General features: G+C 40.3%; 1 protein-coding gene across 1 annotated transcript in view; it reads left to right on the top strand.

Moving 5' to 3' along the window:
• ATG10 (autophagy related 10) overlaps positions 1-19,123 on the top strand; it is a 118,153-nt gene that overhangs the window by 69,037 nt on the left and 29,993 nt on the right. Inside the window, exons 7-8 of the mRNA XM_065407012.1 lie at positions 6,661-6,783; positions 16,878-16,975. Of these exons, the coding sequence (XP_065263084.1) occupies positions 6,661-6,783; positions 16,878-16,975 (221 nt within the window). The remainder of the gene's footprint in view (positions 1-6,660; positions 6,784-16,877; positions 16,976-19,123) is intronic.

Genomic DNA, 19,123 nt, shown 5'->3' on the forward strand with positions numbered 1-19,123 from the left:
AAAGAACATTTGCAATGTATGTATGTAAAAATGGATGTATGTGGTAATCACATTTGTACATCAGTCATCTTAGATTGTAAGTTCTTCAGGCTGGTGACAATATTTCTGTGTGTGTTTGTACAGCACCTGGCATAAAGGGAACCCCAAGTCTGATTAAGACCTCTGGGTATTATAATAGACATATTTAATAGAGGTTGGAGTCAGTGACCTCATGCAGATGTGCAGTCTTCTGAAGAACCTGGGCCTATCTTCTTCTGTGTGGCTGTCGTGGAATTTCTAGAGCTGAAGTCCTGTTACTGTGTGAAAATAAAAATAACTTACCCTGGATGTGTGCTGGAAGCCCTGGGAAGTCTTGGTCTTTTTCTCACTGTTCATCATTGTGATGAACAAACTTCAGTTTGATGGTCCACTTGTCACTTCTTGAACAACAACTGAAATTCAGAGTTGTGCTCTGCAAACTGCACAGATTATTCAATTTGTCTAGCTTTCATGTTATCATCCAGCCTGGGAAGAACTCCTGATCAGGTGTCAGGAGGCACACTCTCTCCTTATGTCATCTGGTGTGTCTTTCAGGCCATAAATGTTTGTTGGGGTTGTGGGGAGGCTGCTGTCAAGTGGTTGGATTCTTATCTCACTACAGTTGTACACAATGTTACTCCATTGCTTTTTTCCCCAGTTTTACTTTTGATTTACGCCATAGTAAGTGAGGGGAGAATCAGGCCCAGAAATTCAGTGTCTGTGATGGGTTAGCCTTGAGATTCTGCATAGAACAGCAAACATACAGAGGGGCAAAACCAAACTGCAAAGTGACCTGGGGAGATTAGAACAGATGGGATTGCAGTCAACAAGGGGAGACTCAGTATTAATAAATGTAAAAAACATGCAGGGGGAAGAAATCAAGATCCCTAATACAATCTATCCAAGCAACTACACCTTTCACATTAAAGTTTATTTAATCTTATCTGATTAATACTGTCTTAATGTTAGTTGTACATGTTTGTGGGACCAAGCACTGTACTTGCCAAAGGGAAAGCGTGGAGTTGGGAGGCTGGGTGGGGAGCTGCTCCATGAGAGCGTTTCTGTTTCCCTACAGTATACTTGAAAAAACGAGAACCACAGAGTTGGAGAAACATTAAGAAGCACAAACATTATTCATTTGTTGTCAGAGTTAGAGCATAAAACAGTAAGATATCAAGAGCAAACACATTCCGAGCAACTGAAAAAACCTAGCTTACTAGTACATCTTTCCTCTCATGACTAAACTAACAATACCAGTAACTCTGTATGTGTCACCTTTTCCCCTGCTTCCTCCCAAGTGGCTAACCCACAGCAGGAGGGCATGGGGGTCATGGCACCAGTGGGAGATGACAAACATGGGAATTAGGAGGATAGGCAACAGTAACTTCATCACAAGGAGAAATGTGCCTGCTCTTGGTGAAATCACTGCACTTCCTCCCCCTTCTCCTCCCAAAGAAGTCCTCATCCTGCATTTCAAAGGGAATTTTGGTGGGACAAGGATTGCAGGCTCACACTCTTTTTGTGTATGTGGGTGGGAGAGGGGAAGACACAGATTCCTTTTGATCATGTAACTCTTGTCTCCTTCCCAGTTCATGCTATCAACTTCTGTTCCCTATCCTTCCCATTGAGGCCTATCCTCCCAACATGACCTGCCTTACCCCTCATGGATACAGTTCTTATTAAATACTGTCAAAAACAAGTTAATTCTTCACCCCCCACGATCTTTAACTTGTTTTCTGCCTCACAAAGGGATAAAATAGTATCTTTTGTTAGAGAAGAAATGTGTTATTTTGCCTTCAGAAGGATGTGCATCATCAATTCTTATCTATTGATGTAAATATTTTATCATTTAAAAGGAACGGAACAAATATATTGGGTAGAAGAGAGAACTAAAATGTCGAAGACAACTTTTGATCAATTAAAATTAGTAAGAATGCATTTATAAAGGAACCAGTATCATTAATTAGGCTGTAGCTGCTTATCTTTTTTATTATACATACATTGCTGTGGGTATAGTGCTTTAAAGCATCTGCTCAATAGTCCGTTATGATAGCACGAGAATGCTTTTTCGTGAGAGTAATAAAGTAACAGATGCTTCCTGATGACAACTTCCCAATTTGTTTAGGAAACAGTCAGTCAGTCAGTCCTGGATTCAGTTTTCCCTTGCAGTGTGGCAGCCATGCAAGCAAATTCTTATGGAGAAACAAGAACTGAGAAATCAAGTGGCTGTGTAATTTTTCTAGGAATTATAATTTAGCCAGAAATCCCTATTTAATAACACTTTAATAAAATTAGCATTTTATCCACTGTGCAGATAAATCTTTTTGCCATAGTGAGTATCTAAACAAAATCCATCAATTCAACAACAGAGCTAGCTCACCCTTTTAATATTTATATTTCCAGGAATATTTTTGGAGCAATGGTACTGTGCATGTTATGACCTATCAATGCTCAAGAGTAAATTATTTATGTTGCGTCGTAGCTGTCATAATACCGTAGTACATAAAGTACTGTTTAACAGCTCAGAGGGTGCAGGACAGCAGTATATATAGCAAGGAAAGGAACAAATTAAAATTTTTAAAAACAACCTATAAATAGGCTATCACATGGCTTATATGAAAATAACTGGATTTTATTTTTATGTATTAGTTATACCTTCTGTTATTTATGGCTCTGTTAGTGATTATGCAAAAAGCTATGGCCTTTTGTTTAAAACCCCCTCAGACTTATCTTCTGTTGGGCCAATGTAATATTCGCTTAGTCTTTGTGGGTTCTGTTCAGTCACGAACAAGGTCTTAAATGCGCCAAAGATCATCTTAAAAAGAGACCCAGTTCATTTTATTCTAGAACATGGCTTTAGCAAAGGCTCAACTCACCAGCTAAAGAGACACTCTGAGTGCTTGTAGACTCCAAAATTTACTTTCCCATGTTAAATTCTATGCATCATTCTTAGAGACTATAAAGTACAGGATTACATGTTGGTACTGTATCTTTTTATGTAACAAGTCCTGCCACTGCTGTTTACCCAAATGAAAAGGGATTAGAAATAGCTCTAAGAAGGATTCAAGTGTCCATGCAAGTATACAGACTACAGTAGTGCTTCCACTTGTCACTATATATATATATAGCATGCAAAGAGATCTGAATGATCAAAAATCATATTTTGAATAACAGAAGCTTCGTATACTAGACCAAATTCCAACTTGTTACAGGATAGAGAAGGGAAAATTTTTGTCTTCCAAAGCTTCCTTAAGCTTTGCCTTCTTTTGAATTCCCTGTTTCAGACATAGCCCAAACCATCATTTAAAAGCAAAAACCAGGTTAATACAAAATGAGAAATGGTCAACCTCCAGCTCCCTAAAACATCTGGCTTTTCAGGAGAAGACTGCTTGCACAACCTGCTCTTTCCTGTTCCTAACCCTCCAGAGGTGTCCGTACTCTTTTGGGGATGCCACTGATGGATGAAATAGCTCTTGTCTCTTGAGAAGTAGGATCTCTAGAGAGGCATATCGTAATCTAATTTCCCTCCAGTAACACCAGGAATCCTCAAGGGAGATTTTTTGTAGTCCATCTCCTCCCTCTTGAGGAACAGGGTCATCAGAAAGAGCTTCTGACTCCTTCATTGTTCTATTCCCTAGTCCAGTTCATCTCCAGAAAATTAAGGTTTTTCTGCAGAGGTTGCTCAAACCCTGAACTCCCTGCAATCCCCAGAAGCAGAATTTTTAGCGACAGACTGCTCATATCTTAACCCACCACTTCCAAGATAGCAGAACATTCATGAGGCCTGTTCTGCTGAACTCACATTGAGGAAGGCAGCTCTTTGGTAAAGATGTTACTTATTTCTCCATGTGCTTTTGGGTGAAAGAGAGGGTGACTGTTTTTTTTTATTCTAGTTTAAAAATAATTCCAAATTAGAAATCAATATAATGTTAATGACTAAAGTGATGTTCATTGTTTTTCCATACACACACACACACACACACACACACACACACACAAGGGTGTACATGCATGTACAGGACTGTTTTGGTGGAAGAACAATATTTAAAAATTTATATCAGCACTGGAACTATCAGTGGTACAGTACAGCACAGCCAACAAAAGAAAGAGACTCAGCAAGTACTTCACTATATGTCACACTTATCCAGTCCTGTTTCAGAGCAAGGTCATCTAATGGCCAAATAGTACGTAAACCCATAATATAAAAACCTACGAAACATGAATGTCTTCACAAAGAATCATTTTAAGTTTTGCTTCAGGAAGAGATTGTCTTAAGTTATGTAGTTTGGATCTGGGTTCAGATCTGAATCCAAAGGTCCTCAAAGTTTGAGGGGATTTGGGCTGATCCCTAGTTGCTGTTTTTAGTTTCTGCCATCGCCCTCCATTCTCTTTTCTTTTCCCATTTATGCTCTTCACCAAAGCACTGGCCCAGAAGATATATCCAGTTTAAAGAATTATAAGTTTACTAGGCAAAAGTAATATCAATCTTTCTTCCACAAAAAATCTTTTACATAGTATTGGCTCCCAATACATCTGATCAGTAGGATTGCTATGAGGGAAGGAGGGAAAACGTGTGTTCTTAGTCTATTATATGTGAACTGGGTAAAGCATACAGATCTGTATCTGGTTGGTGAAGTCAAAAACAGTAATCAGTGTTGTCCTTTCTGGCATATTGTCTTTAATATCTCATTACCTAAGATTTTAAAAGCTGGGTCAACAGAGAGGATTTCCTTTAATGTCCAGGCTCAGTGCTTTAGGTATCTGTTTTTTGGTAAACTAAGATCAAGCTTTCTGCAATTGGCCATTATTCCCAGAATTCTTTTGTTCTTTGAGCTGCTGTGATTTTCTAAATATCTTAATTTAATGTTTAAAATCGTGTTATCATTATTTCCAACTACACTGGTATGTGGCTATCCAGAATCTGGGACCTCTAGTCACAGTCTTGTACACTCTTATCAGCAACACCTGATTGTCTAAAATACTATTTGGATGAAATCAATTTACATGGGCTTTCCAAAAAGTCATAGTATGTTCTCTATGGTTACTCTTAGTTTGTCAGTTCTTGCATCTCCCTCATGGATTGATTCATGGCAGAGCAAGCATTAAGGTGAGTTAAGGATCTAAGAAAAAATACAAAATAGCTTTAACTGTCTTATGTGTTGTAACAACTTGAGGGTTAAAAAATGCTGTTTCTTCATTGTTCCCTTTCAGTCTTTGGCATTTTACTTGGGCAAAGAACTAAATATTCACAGTTAGTTGGTACTAGTGCACCCACAAAGCCCATATTTGTATATGTATACCTACCCTTTGGGGCATACAGTTGGTTTGTGTATGCAAATTCAGGGTTTTCAAGGCTCAACAAGTGCACGTGCATTTTGTGGACATTTCAGTTTTGTCTTCTTGGAAAATTTGTTCCAGTATATCTAATTAGCTTATTTAATAGGGTTAAAAAGTAAATGGCCTAATTTTCAGAGTGATAAACTTTCGCAATTGGTTGTAAAGTCAATAAGAACTATGGGTGCTCAGCACCTTTTGAAAATTATGTCTTATGTTCATACATTGGTAAAAGAAGATACAAAACGTAAGCTGGTAATTGGGAGCTCCTGGGAATGTATTGGAATGCTTCTGCTTATAAACAAACAGAAGAGGTGGAGCCCAATCTATAGTTGAAGTTGATTTTAGCAGCATATAGTAAGAGGAGGGGAAAAATTGTCTCAACTTCAGAAGTGGTTATTAACCAACACAACCTCTTGCAAAATAGCTCTTATTAAAAATGGAACTCGGAATTTTCTGCATAAAATGAATTATCCTTTGGAAAGTAACCACCATAAGAACAGCCATACTGGGTCAGACCAAAGGTCCATCTAGCCCAGTATCCTGTCTTCCGACAGTTACCAATGCCAGGTGCCCCAGAGGGAATGAACAGAACAGGTAATCATCAAGTGATCCATCCCCTGTCACCCATTCCCAGCTTCTGGCAAACAGAGGCTAGGGACATCATCCCTGCCCATCCTGGCTAATAGCCATTGATGGACCTATCCGCCATGAATTTATCTACTTCTTTTTTGAACCCTGTTATAGTCTTGGCCTTCACAGCATCCTCTGGCAAAGAGTTCCACAGGTTGACTGTGCGATGTGTGAAGAAATACTTCCTTTTGTTTTAAACCTGCAGATTCTTTAGGGATCTATTATAACTTCACCTTCAGTTGGTAGGATGATCTTCAACAGTAACGGGTAACGAAGGGAGTAGCTGCTGTAGCCAACATATTGCTAAAAGTATTGTGATAAAGATTTTCCACAGTTGCTTTGTTGTCTGATTGTCTCACAAAAGCAATCTGGATTAATTAAGGCCACAATCCTTCAAAGACTTACACATGGGTTTAACTATATACACACTCCTCATGGTGTGTGAAGTGAAGCATGTAGGTAAATCTTTGCAGAATTGGGGCTTTCGTGTTTTTCTTTCTGGTCTTACTATTTCCTCAGGACTCAACTGATGAGAGTTCAGTAAGGGACAATTCCTCTCATGTCTGCTGCTTATATTTATTAAATTAATTACTATAACGGTAACCCTTATTTTCTCCTTACGGGTAAGCCCATAATTTACTGAAGTACTGTGTTAATGTTTGTTGTTTTAGGAAGCCCTGGATGATTCTGAAGTAGCCGGAATCTGTGCAACATCAGAAGTGATTCGTTATGAGTATCATGTCTTGTATTCCAGCAGCTACGAAGTACCTGTGCTTTACTTTAGGGCATGCTTTTTAGGTAAGACTTGTTATACATTAAACACATAGTAAAAGAAAAAAATGCAGGGATGAAGTGGAAGCTTTGAAACAGATTTTGTACTCAACTGGCAGTATAATAATCATGTTTAATATAAAAAATATGAGATGGGGTGTTCACTAGTAAATTTTCTGATACTCCAGACACTGTGAGCCTCAGGACCTTGGAGTAGATGATATCATCTCAGCCTGGAGAAGTCTGATCTTTAGACTCCTGGCATCATGCCCATAGTTGACGAAACCTGCTGGCCATTTTTCTTTTTTGATTTCTTTAAATGAATACAAAGAACTTAAAGCTACAGCATCAAATTCAGCCATGGAATAAATAAGCTGTTCTGCAGTGACTTCAGCTGAGTTGCGCCTGCTTATTTCAGAGCTGAATTTGATCCACAATGATTAGGTCAAAATTTACATTTAAAACAGTCTGTATGCTGTCTTTCTTTCTAATTTAAACAGTTTTTAAAAGTTACCAAATATTTTAAACATAAAACCAACATAAAATCAGTTTGCACTGGAAGAAACAGTTTTAAAACATTGCATAAAATGACTGAAATCAATAGTTTATTTTCTCCCTAATCTATACATCTTATCACCCATTGCCCAGTTACTACTGCCACTGATTTCACTCTCTCTCCTGTCAGGAAAGTGGAACACACTGTCTCCCTTCATAGCCACTGTTAGTCATGCTTATTTAATCAACAAGCATAGAGTGATTATACTGCAGCACTGTCTGTGCTTCTCTCCTCTTCCCAAAGACAATGCACTTGGGGCTGAGGAGTTGGAATCTTGAGGTCATTTCTAAACTTTGTCTCCTGCATGGCAGATTTTGTGTTTTGAATGATCTTCAAATTTTATCTTGATGAAGACATCTGAATGTTGCCTGTGATATTTTTCTTTTTAATTAAAAAGTCACTTAAGCTGCTTTGACTGTGTTTGGTAGATTTAATCACTCATGGACTTATATTGTTTAATCACTTCTAATTTTGCAATGTTAGCATTTTAACAAGCACTTTAGATTTAAAATTGAAGAACAAATTCTCAGACTCACTGGTGAAAAGATTTTAGTCTGAGGTGCAATTTCTAAGAACTGATAATTTGGGGTAAATGTTCAAATTGGGGAATTGGGGATACAGCTCAGTCTCCGTAACCACCAACAGATCACAAATTCTCACACACTTCATGTTGCAAATTTATTCCTAGGACTGTTACAAGCATTTACAAATGTGCAATAATCTGTCATTAAACTTGTTTTGCAGGCAGAAGGATAAAGAAACTCTTGCTAGTCAGTAACTTTTGCTGTCTCGAAATAACATAGTAAGAGGCTGATTAATTTATTTGTGGTGCTGAAAAATGTCATCTTCTTGGTTTTAGTTGAATTAACAGTATACCTTCTCTGTGTAAGAGAATGGTGATGCTGCAGGTAGAGGAAACAGTATTTCTATAGTACTGTACTTTCATATAATTAGTATTCACTATAAGCAGTTAATCACCAGAGAAGAGCTCCCAGAGACAAAACAAGTTGTTTAGCTTGTCAGCATCAGGGAATCGGAGGTGTTGAAACATGACTCCTTATAGCTGGAAGTGGATATTACAGAAGCTGGTGGATGAGCTAATGCACAATCTTAGTATTATGTGCCAACAGCTCCCCTTGCAGTACAGAACTGTAATTGTTCCTACAAGTATAATTATGTTTTTAACACACTTCTTGGGAATCTTTCACAGTGGAAAATTATGGGTTTTTTGAGAATTTCTGGAGTCATCTGGAGTCTCTTTATATCCTTATTAACATTTTTCTTTTGGTTACTGGCTTGAAGAGAGGAGGATACAAATACTGGCATCCAACTCTTTTTTTTCCAGAAGAATATTCTATTAGTACTAAATCTCTTATTTTCATTCTGTATAGCATAGTTTTTTGGATATTTGAAATCCTTCCTTTGATACAGTTTATCTACTTACTGCCTGGTGCTATCCAAACCCCCCAATATGACTTTTTCAGACTATACAGATCACTATTTATGACAGACATCTGAGCAAGCTTTCTCCTTTGCCTTGCCTGGTCCCCACTTTTGCCTTTTCATTATGATGCTACTATTCTTCCCTTGATAACCCTTTGCCCCTTTTTCTTCTGACAGCCACTATTGTTCAGCTCTTCTGTTTGCTGAGTGGGTGGGAGAACACCCCATACTCAGACCTACATCAGCTCGGTGGTTTGAGCATTGGCTTGCTAAACCCAGGGTTGCGAGTTCAATCCTTGAGAGGGCCATTTAGGGATCTGGGGCAAAAATCTGTCTGGCGATTAGTCCTACTTTGGGCAGGGGGTTGGACTAGATGATCTCCTGAGGTCTTTTCCAACCCTGATATTCTATGAATTCATTATTTATCTGCTTACAACATATGAAATTTGGCAACTCTGTAAATTGTTATTATTGCATATATATTAGGTGGTAAGAGCAGTTCTTTCCGACTCTCTCTCTCCCCTATGTGGTCCAAAGTTCTCCAGGCCCAGGGCTACAGGGACCCTAAATCTGGAAACAGGATCATGTTATTAGGCCAGTTCACTCTTTTTTAATTTAATTTTTAACTTGCAAAAATGTAAATGTAAAATTGGTCTTAAACTAAAATCTTGGTGTTTGAAATATTTTGGAACTTCCCTTGTGTTAGAATCATTGTTAGAAAATTATTTTGTCTCCTCTGGGGTTCCCTGGGATCCTTCCTTTCTCCCCTTTTTGGTATAGTACATCCCAAATATCCTGCATTGCTAGGATTCTCTGGAGTAGGTGGGCTGTGCATGGTTTCCATTGAAACCTGTTTGTATCTCCCTTTACATTAATGAGAGTGGATTGCAAGAGATATATGTGAGCTGTGACCCTTCTAGGAACTTTGATCATCATGCTCCCACAGGAAAGGGCTAAACTGGAATCCCAAACTCAGATTTCGCACTGCAATATTTTAAGCGGTCATTAGACCTGTAGGCCAGCCTAGGAAATAATAATTCCTCTGTTCAACCAGACTAAATAGCTTTGTATATTTTACAATATTCATGAGCACTTCCTTACATTGTCTGTTATAAAAATGACTGGTGCCAGCACACCCAAGTCTGCACCCTCCCAGGCACACTATTTAAAAAAAAACTGTTCTAGAACAATTACATCCTTCATTTCTCCTATTGTATAAGATTCCAGCTTGAACGGAGTTACTCAGTCAGTCTCTGGCTGCACCCTAAAGGGAAAAAAAGGCTCCCCAAGAAATTGTTTCTTGGACTTTTCCACTAAGATTCTCAACTGTTCTTGGCTGGCAGCTTTGAGAGCCTCATGGTCAGTGGCAACATCTTTGTCCGGCTTTAATTCGCATGTACAAGAAGAGCGAATGAGCTGCAGACATTAATGGCTGATTCTCCCTTCAATGTATTTCACAGGGTCAAAGTTGTTCTTTATCCTCATCCAAACTTTATACCTACCTGAAACTGACAGTCACCTAGAATTCTTCCTGAAATCTCCTCCTTATCCAGGGAAAATTAAACTACATTACCCTAAATGTCAGAAGGACTTGAATTTGCATAGAATGAAAACATTTAGGGACGATATCTAGACTTTTGTAGACTTTGAGGGTCAATTTACAGGAAAGACCTTTATGCCTTAGTGAGGGCAAAGACTTCATCTGTGAATAATGACTAAATGTGATGCCTGATGCCCTTGTTCTAACAGATATGTTAGAAGCATCGTAGAACACAAGGAGAAAGTTCTTAGGCATCACATATCCCTCTGAAACAGTCCTTCACTGACTCCTGCTGCACCTCTGGCAAAAGGTCCAGCAGTGAAAGCGTCCGTTCCCAAAGATGAAACTGGTATAGAACCATTACAGCTTGGTAGCAGGAGACATCCCTGGAGTCCCAGAGGAATATACTTTCCTTCCCCCAAATTCAACCTTCTTCATTGCCTTTTTCCAATGGAAGTCCTTCATCTTCTCCCTAGCTGCTGAGACTACCAAAGATCCAAGAGTAGGATAGCTGAAGAAATACAGGAATCCTTGTTGAAGTATTTGATGTAGCCTATTAGATTTCATTGAGACAGCTTGTGTAAGCAGTCAGCCTTCTTCGATGCTGGCATGAACCAGAAGTCCTGGGCTGGGTCTAGTAACCCTGCATTAATCAAAAGAGTAACTTTCCTTTTCCTTTAGCCTTCAAGATGCCAAAGAGGTGATGTATTTCTATGGACTGTAATGGTCTCTGGCTCCAAGGAATCTTCCATACATTCCAACAGCTCCTGAAGCTGTTCATAATCTTGTGGTTATGCGGATGTAGCGTGTGGGCATGGTTATCACTCCTGATCTTCAGGAAAAGAATGAAGCAAGTCACCCACCACTTCTTTCTCCTCACAGCCAGAGGAGGAGTCACAGATGCTGGCTAGCGGTGAAAAAGGAGAATTGGTGGGATTGTGACAGATATGGCAATGTCCTGCCACATTCTTGGGAGACCTTATTGAATTAAGTTTAAGTATCTTTTGGGTCCTTTGTATTAAATGAATACCTTATGTATTATTGTGGGCCGGGACTGTAGGTAATCTCTCCAGGCAGAAGATGTGATGTGAGGCGTGGTAGTTCAAAGGACTATATTGAAAATGTGCCAGACAAGAATGGACATTTTGGACAATAAGTGTGAAGTGGATTTCCTGGGGAACACCAGGGAGAGGTTAATGCAAATTCCTCACCTCTGGTTAGGCAAAAATCGAGCCTTCCGAAGCTATGCCCTGAGGAGAGGGTTTTTGTCTGCTGATTACCTGATCCCAGGGATTGGAGATCAAAGGCCCAAGCCATATAAAGCAATGGCTGAACTGGCCAGCCTGGGTTCAGGTTCTGAATCTAAGGCAGTTATGAATTTCTAACCATGAGGAGAACCCAGTTGTGGGTTTTGAAAGACTGACACCTACCAGAACCCATGGGTTGGAGTCAAGGTGACCTCTGATAAGCTTTTTAGAATTCATGTAGGTTCTTTTATTGTTTTTAATATGTTTTCTTGGTAATGCTTTCACCTTTAGAATAAATGTACTTACTTATAAAGAGCTGCGTGGTAACTTATAATTGCTGGCATTTATGTTGTTCATACCCTTTGAAGAGAAAGCAAAGCGCATATGCTGGCCTTTTCAAGCAGCCTGGCTTGCTGAGAATATCACAGCATAAGGCAGGGAGCTGCACAGCCTTAAAAACCTCAGTCAGGAGGGAGATAGACGCGAGTCTACACCCAAGAGAGGGGACAGTTGGGAGCCAGAAGCCTTTAAGTAGGTGCCTTCAAGGGACCATGGAGGGGGATTACAGGTGCAATTACCCTGAAACTATGACAGGAATGTAGTGGAGATTGCACTCTAACTCTCTTAGGAACTTCTGGTTTGTAAGGCCACTATCATAAGGCAAGCTTAGAATTGTAGGACTGCACTCAAGGCAGGACTAAGTATTATCTAGACCATCCGTGACAGGTGTTTGTCTAACCTGCTCTTAAAAATCTCCAATGATGGAAATTCCACAACCTCCCTAGGCAATTTATTCCGTGCTTAACCACCCTGACAGAAAGTTTTTCCTAATGTCCAATCTGGTGCTGCCTGTGGGCCTGAGGTGTAAATACTTGGGGCGCTGAACACCAGTCGGGTAGTGAGCTTTCCTGAGACCACACACATCAGTTCTGAGAACAGGACCTTGTTCTCTGGTTCTTTAAGAGACAACTTAGCCATGATGCTCCTGGTGCCAAGCATGGGGTCAAACTAAGCCAAACAAGAAAACAAAACTTTAACTAGAAGTCTAACAAATTAAAACCCTTAATTAACTAAACTACAAGGAAAAAAAGATATGATAGAAACTTGGGAGAACCCCAGTTCAGCTCTCTGGGAATGGAGCCAAGATTTTTACATCTGCAGCAACCTTTCTAACTGTAGAAAGGAAGAAACTGAAGCAGTTGGAATTGCACAGCCCTTATATAGTCTTGGCTCCAAACATTCGGTGCCAAGAAGGGATGCTCTTTACTGTTTTCTGGATGTTCCTGAATCTTGCTGGCATCGGGGTGCATAACCCACCTTGGAATATGGAAAAACATTTATCAAAGAAATTTGATTATGCCCATTTCACAGAGAGGTAAAATGTGAAGATCTGAGGCTCTGATTAATAAGGCCTCCATCCTAAGAAAAGCTTGGTGCCGATTGCTGCTGCTTGTGTCTATCTAGATTCATATACCTGGTCTGGTGAATTGATTTGTCCAAGGTCATATACTATCATGAGTTAGTGGCAGTGACAGGAGTAGTATTCAGGAGTTCCTAACTCCCACCTCTTTGCTCATTCCTCTTTTAGACTCTGCTAAAAAAAAAAATCAAACGTTTCCTGGTTGGGCATTTCCCAAGACAACTTTCCCATTTTCCTTTGGGTAGGTGTCAGAGTCCACATTCAGTCTCCACTGTTGCGGATGTATTGGTTAGTGCTTCTTTAGCAGTAAGTCTCATGTGCTCCAGGTTCTGAACCAAAATCTTGGAGTCTTTTAAAACTCTAAATTCTTGACATATCATGTGCTGGCTTTTTGACTTTAATGGCACCTATGTTTTGTCAAGGCACAGTAAATCTTGTATGACACAGGAGAAGTATTGATGTGTGAAACACTTTTCATTTCACTCTATGACATTGTATGCAGATTATTTATATATAAATTATTTGTGAATTAGTTCATTAAACTACAAATTTCCACTTGTGGTCAATGCACTCTGCTCAAAGCAAAGGTGGGGATAGGACATGGAGCTGCACAAAACTTGGCAGCAGTGGCAGGGATGGATAGGTGGGTGCATGCTGGAGGACCTAAGGCCAACTCTGGGCCCTTGACCTTCTCTCCCTTCCACTACCCTGTGTTTGCTGTTCCGGCTGCCATCACCTCCTCTTTATGGCTGCACCTTCCCTGCTCTGATCCAACAGTGGGAGTAGAGACACAAGAGGCAAAGGTGCCACACTGTCCCTTGTGGTTAGCAGCAACAATTACAGACTACTTCTGCTGCCCAGTTGGCTGTGTGAGATCTAGCTGGGCTGCAGGAATATGTGATAAGGCTGCTAAATGTATGAACGTTGGCAGCCATAGGGCCTGGGGGACTTGGAGTGTCCACAGAATATAGATGTGTGTTTTGTAAAAATTGTGTGCATTTGCTTTAGGTAAAAGGCGTGTAAAGCTAGTATAGCAAAAACAAGCAAACAAAAATAACTCGAAACAATTGACCAAGTGCATGCAAACCAGTGAACTTCCCAACACAAAACACTGCTCTAGTCAAATGTTTGCTGGGAGTAGATTTCTGCTATTTACCACCCTTACCACCATCACTGAAAAAATAAGACTACAAACACCTCCCTCCTTCCCAGGTTACTTTCTACCAGAACAATCCTCTGGTCAGTCATGCTGCATCCTCCCATAGTCTAGATATTTATGAGAGAAGATTGCCAGACTTTCAGGCACTAATTCTTCCCACCGACACAGATGGTCCTCATATCCATTAAATGCTTGATAACCTGTTACTTCTGGCTGCTGGATCAAACCAGGGGAATCACCTGGCTGATTTAGGGCACCATTGGGAAGATGTCCTATCATTCAGCAGACCTAGACTGGTAAATTAAGGTAGGAGCTTATGGGGAAAACAATAGCTAGCTGCAGCTATGCCATCTTTATCAATTCCCAGATGAACTACATTAAAATGGACTTTAGGTTAAGAGTAATTTAGGGTAAAATACATTACAGGGATGGTATAATTGTTACAAAACAATGCAGGAAATTCAGACAAGGTTAAATGTAAATCAAAATATGTTAAGGTACAGAAATGCACAGTTTGGGCATTCAAATAGCATCACTGCCGAGCAGAGTGAAGGCTATGAAACAACAATATATGTTTATGATTAAAGTATTTTAGTGTTCGTTGTCCCAGAATAAACTTGGTGCCATGGGTATGAAACAAATATTTAGAATTAATGGTAATTTTTACCATTATTCTTCATTACTGAAAGTTCCTCCTTCCACATGTCCACCGTCTCCTCTTATTATCAGTGGGACTGAGGCCACAGGCTTCCCTCAGTTAAGATGCCCTCTTTCAGAATAGCTACTGCCTCCCATTGTTCCCAATGGTAATTCAGACAAGCTGGGGAAGATAGTGGCCCCTTGCACTGTCAGCAGGCAGAGAGGAATACGGTAAGTGGAGGAAAATGGAGTAAGTGGCCATCTGTGCCCAAGGACAGCCTCTGGCTTCAGTCCCAGCAATAGGAGATGGCAGCCGATAGGCAACAATTCTTGGCTGAATTATCTGAAGTAGAATGTTATTCTTTAGTCTCTGCTGAAGGAAAAACTTTCAGTTATGTAGAATAATGACAAAGTATAACCATTAATCCTAAAAAATATTTTTCAAATGTAGTCTATACACAAGACTTCAGTGAGTTAATTATATGGGAAGCTTGAAGAGTCTGTTTTTTCATTACTGAGATCTTTTGGGCCAAACCATGACTGACATCAGCTGCTAAATTTTTTAAAGGACACATTTTAAAATTATTTTTAATTCAGTTAAATTAATGGATTTGTAATTTCTCAGAAAATTTATTCTATAACTCAAAGATTAAGTGCTGTAATTTTGAGGAGGATATGCTGCATTTTTTTATACATAAAGTGGTAGAAATCTTGCTTTAAGTGCAAAATTCAGCTCATTCTTAACTATGGATATTCGACCAGTGCCTCCATAATACTAAAGCAGAGTAAATCCATTTAGAATCAGAGTAATCTATTCAGTGATTTTGGGATCTCAAAGTGCTCAAGTATCACATTGAAGATTCACAGATACCAGGGTGGGAGTACTATATAGAAACCTAGATGTGCATTAAAGTCCTACACTAGAGTATCACAAATCTAGTATATCCTAGATTTTGCATTTGTACTTTCAATTTGGCTGAAAAATGTGGAAAATAAGTTGCCATGGAGCCTTGTAATAGCTGCATAGAGGATGCGATTTAAGAGCATACATTAATCCTTCCAAAGTTAGAACAAATTTAAGAAGCATAAATTAACAAACTTCTCTTTAATGTCAACTGTTGACCTATCCCACTGTAGTCTGTCATCACAACACAGAGGGCATGTTGGTCTGACAAGCCACATGTTCTTGAGGATGGCAAAATATAGTTACTGGATATTGTTAGCTCCTCGAACGCTTAATTTGCCACATGTTTTGATGCTACTGGAGTATGATGCTTATGTCAGAGTAGAATTTAGTGTTGTTTTCTAAATGTGTGCAGAAAATAAGATAAAAGAGAGGCTGTAGGTAGTTGGTTTTTTACTTGTATCTAAACATGACATTCAAATGTTAATTGGATGAATAAATCTTGTTCATTTTACAGACACGAAAATGTCAATGGATTAGCACTATTTATCACAGGATAATGGTCTTCTGACACCCGATAAATGCCAAGATGAAGCTACTTATTGGAAATAGATCAAAATATTCTATTGCTATTTGTCAAAAACAAATATTGATACAAAATTGACATGCTTATTTTCAAAGTGGTTGACACTAATCTTATATCATAATTCTATTTTAACTCCACAGGTAATATCCAGGACATAACAGTAAATACTGTATGAATACAGTTGGGGGGAAAAGTCTGTAGAACACTAAAAAGTATTTACCTTTTGTTTATAGAATTTTGTTTCTCATTCATGATTTGTATTTGTGAAATATTTGATAATAAAAATATTTTGCACTTATATATCGTTTGTCCAAGGAGCTCAGCTTTACAAAACATAATTTAGTCTCACAGCTCTCTTATAGTGTGTTAGCTAAATTATTCTCTCCATTTCACATGTAGGGAAACTGAGCAGCAGATAGTTTAAGGCATAGTTTTAAGTGCACATACAGATCAGGGTTTGAGCTGTGCTACTTGGGAATTACTGGCACAGAATTTGACCAGTTATGTTTTTGCTGTTGTCATGTCTGTTTTGATCTTCAGATAATCAGTATTTTTCAGATTTATATGAAGCATTCTATATATTTAATACAAGATCACTGTGAGAGTACTGTATGTGTCTTTTTACAGATGGAAGACCTTTAACTCTAGATGAAATTTGGGAAGGCGTTCATGAATGCTACCGGGCTCGTCTACTGGAGGGGCCCTGGGACACCATTACACAACAGGTTAGATGCTACTATTCTTTTACAGTATGGAATTCATTTACCAAGAGACTAGATAGCATTAGATTCACCGATTAAAATAGAAGAGGCTTTGTGTGTATTGTGCAGTGATTCATGGGTTGGCTACTAATTACGTTATCAGGAAGACTGAAGTGTAACTTTCGATTTAAAATAAACTAATAATTTGTAAAATTGAAGGACAAAGTTAGTTTGTTAGTCAAATAATCTGTTATTGCTGACTATGTGTTTTAAAGTCAGTACTTAATGAAGTCAGTGTTTTAAAAGAAAAAGTAGCTCAATACTGTACTTGTAACTTGTTTTACTATCCTCTGCTAAAGGTGATCAAACCACGTATATCTTAAATTGCAATAAAAGTCACTAGAATTAGTATTAGTGTTCCAATACAGTTATGGTCTTTTCTCAGTAATCGCCCTCTAGAAAATGGTCTAGATCAGGGGCGGGCAAACTTTTTGGCCTGAGGGCCACATTGGGTTTCGGAAATTGTATGGAGGGTCGGTTAGGGGAGGCTGTGCCTCCCCAAACAGCCAGGCGTGGCCCGGCCCTGCCCCCCTGCTTCTTGCCCCCTGACGGACCCCCCCCCCCCGGGACCCCTGCCCCATTCCCCCCCCACTGCTCCCTGTCCCCTGACCGCCCCCGGAACCCCCACCCCTGACTGCCCCCCCACCGCCCCATCCAACCCCTCCTCTCATTCTTGACTGCCCCCCCCCCGGGACCCTTGCCCCATCCAACCCCCCCTCTCCTTCCTGACTGCCCCCCTAGGATCTCTGCCCCCATTCAACCCGTTCCCCGCCCTCTGACCGCCCCGACCCCTATTCACACCCCTGCCCACCACCCTGAACTCCCCTGCCCCCTTACCGCGCTGCCTGGAGCACTGGGGGCTGGCAGCGCTACAGCCGCGCCACCCAGCTGGAGCCATCCATGCCACCGTGCAGCACAGAGCACCGAGTTAGGCCAGGCTCTGCAGCTATGCTGCCCCAGGAGCTCGCAGCCCTGCCACCCAGAGCATTGCGCCAGCGGTGCAGTTAGCTGAGGCTGCGGGGAAGGGGGAACAGCTGGGGAGGGGCCGGGGGCTAGCCTCCGGGGCCAGGCAGGAGTGTCCCGCGGGCTGGATATGGCCAGCGGGCCGTAGTTTGCCCACCTCTGGTCTAGATTGTGCATGACAAGGATGGGCCTTGTGGTAAGGCTCTAAGCAGGACTCAGGAGATCTGGATTCAGTTTCTGGCTTTGCCACAGGCCTCCTATATAACCTTGGACATGTTATTTAGTGTCTGTATTATTGTAGAATTTCCATATCTCAGTTCCCCACTGTAGTATTAGGATAGTACTACTTGCTACCTCATCCCCACCTCCACCCCAGCCTTTTTTCTGTCTTGTCTATTTAAAGTGTAAACTCTTCAGGGCAAGGACTCTCTCTTACTCTGTGTTTGTACAGTGCCTAGCTCAGTGAAGCCCTGATCTCAGCTGGGGCCTCTAGATGCTATCATAATACAAGTAACAAACAATGAATCACATTCATAAAAGATGCACAGTCATGGGAATTTGAGCTGCGTTCATGTTTGCACAATCCCAAACTATTCTCATTCTTCGTATCACAGCAGTGCTTGGAGACCCCAACTGAGATTGTATGTATGCTGTTTGTTGTGCACTTCTAGGTATTGCCTGTGAGTTTGCAGAATACAACTGTTGTTAATAAGTACCTGTAGTCAATGCATTACTTAGTCTGCAATAGACAGGTCACACTAAGGATGAGCAAATCAGAGTTTAATAAAATCTGGTAGCCGATAAACTGGTCTTCTCCAGTGGATATCATGGTTCAAATTGTAAATTTTCCTCATTTAAAGCTGGATAGTGACTAGTTCTGCTTTGGGCAAGAACAATGCAATTAGCCTTCCCTTATGCTTATTTGACAGAGCTAGGATCACCCTCAGTCCTTGCATTTCCAGTGCACAAGGACCTGAGACTCTAATGCCAGCAACAGTGCTAGGAACCCCTTAGGGCTAGGGATGGAACAGGCCCTACACCCTCTGTACTTTCCAACAGAGCTGTCCTGGCATGTAGAACGAGTGCATGCTATAACCTGTAAAAATGTGTAGCAGAAGCCTCTGCTGTGTGCACTCCATAAGCAATGTG

This window comes from Emys orbicularis, chromosome 6, assembly GCF_028017835.1.
Source record: "Emys orbicularis isolate rEmyOrb1 chromosome 6, rEmyOrb1.hap1, whole genome shotgun sequence".
In the NCBI taxonomy this organism is placed as follows: Eukaryota; Metazoa; Chordata; order Testudines; family Emydidae; genus Emys; species Emys orbicularis.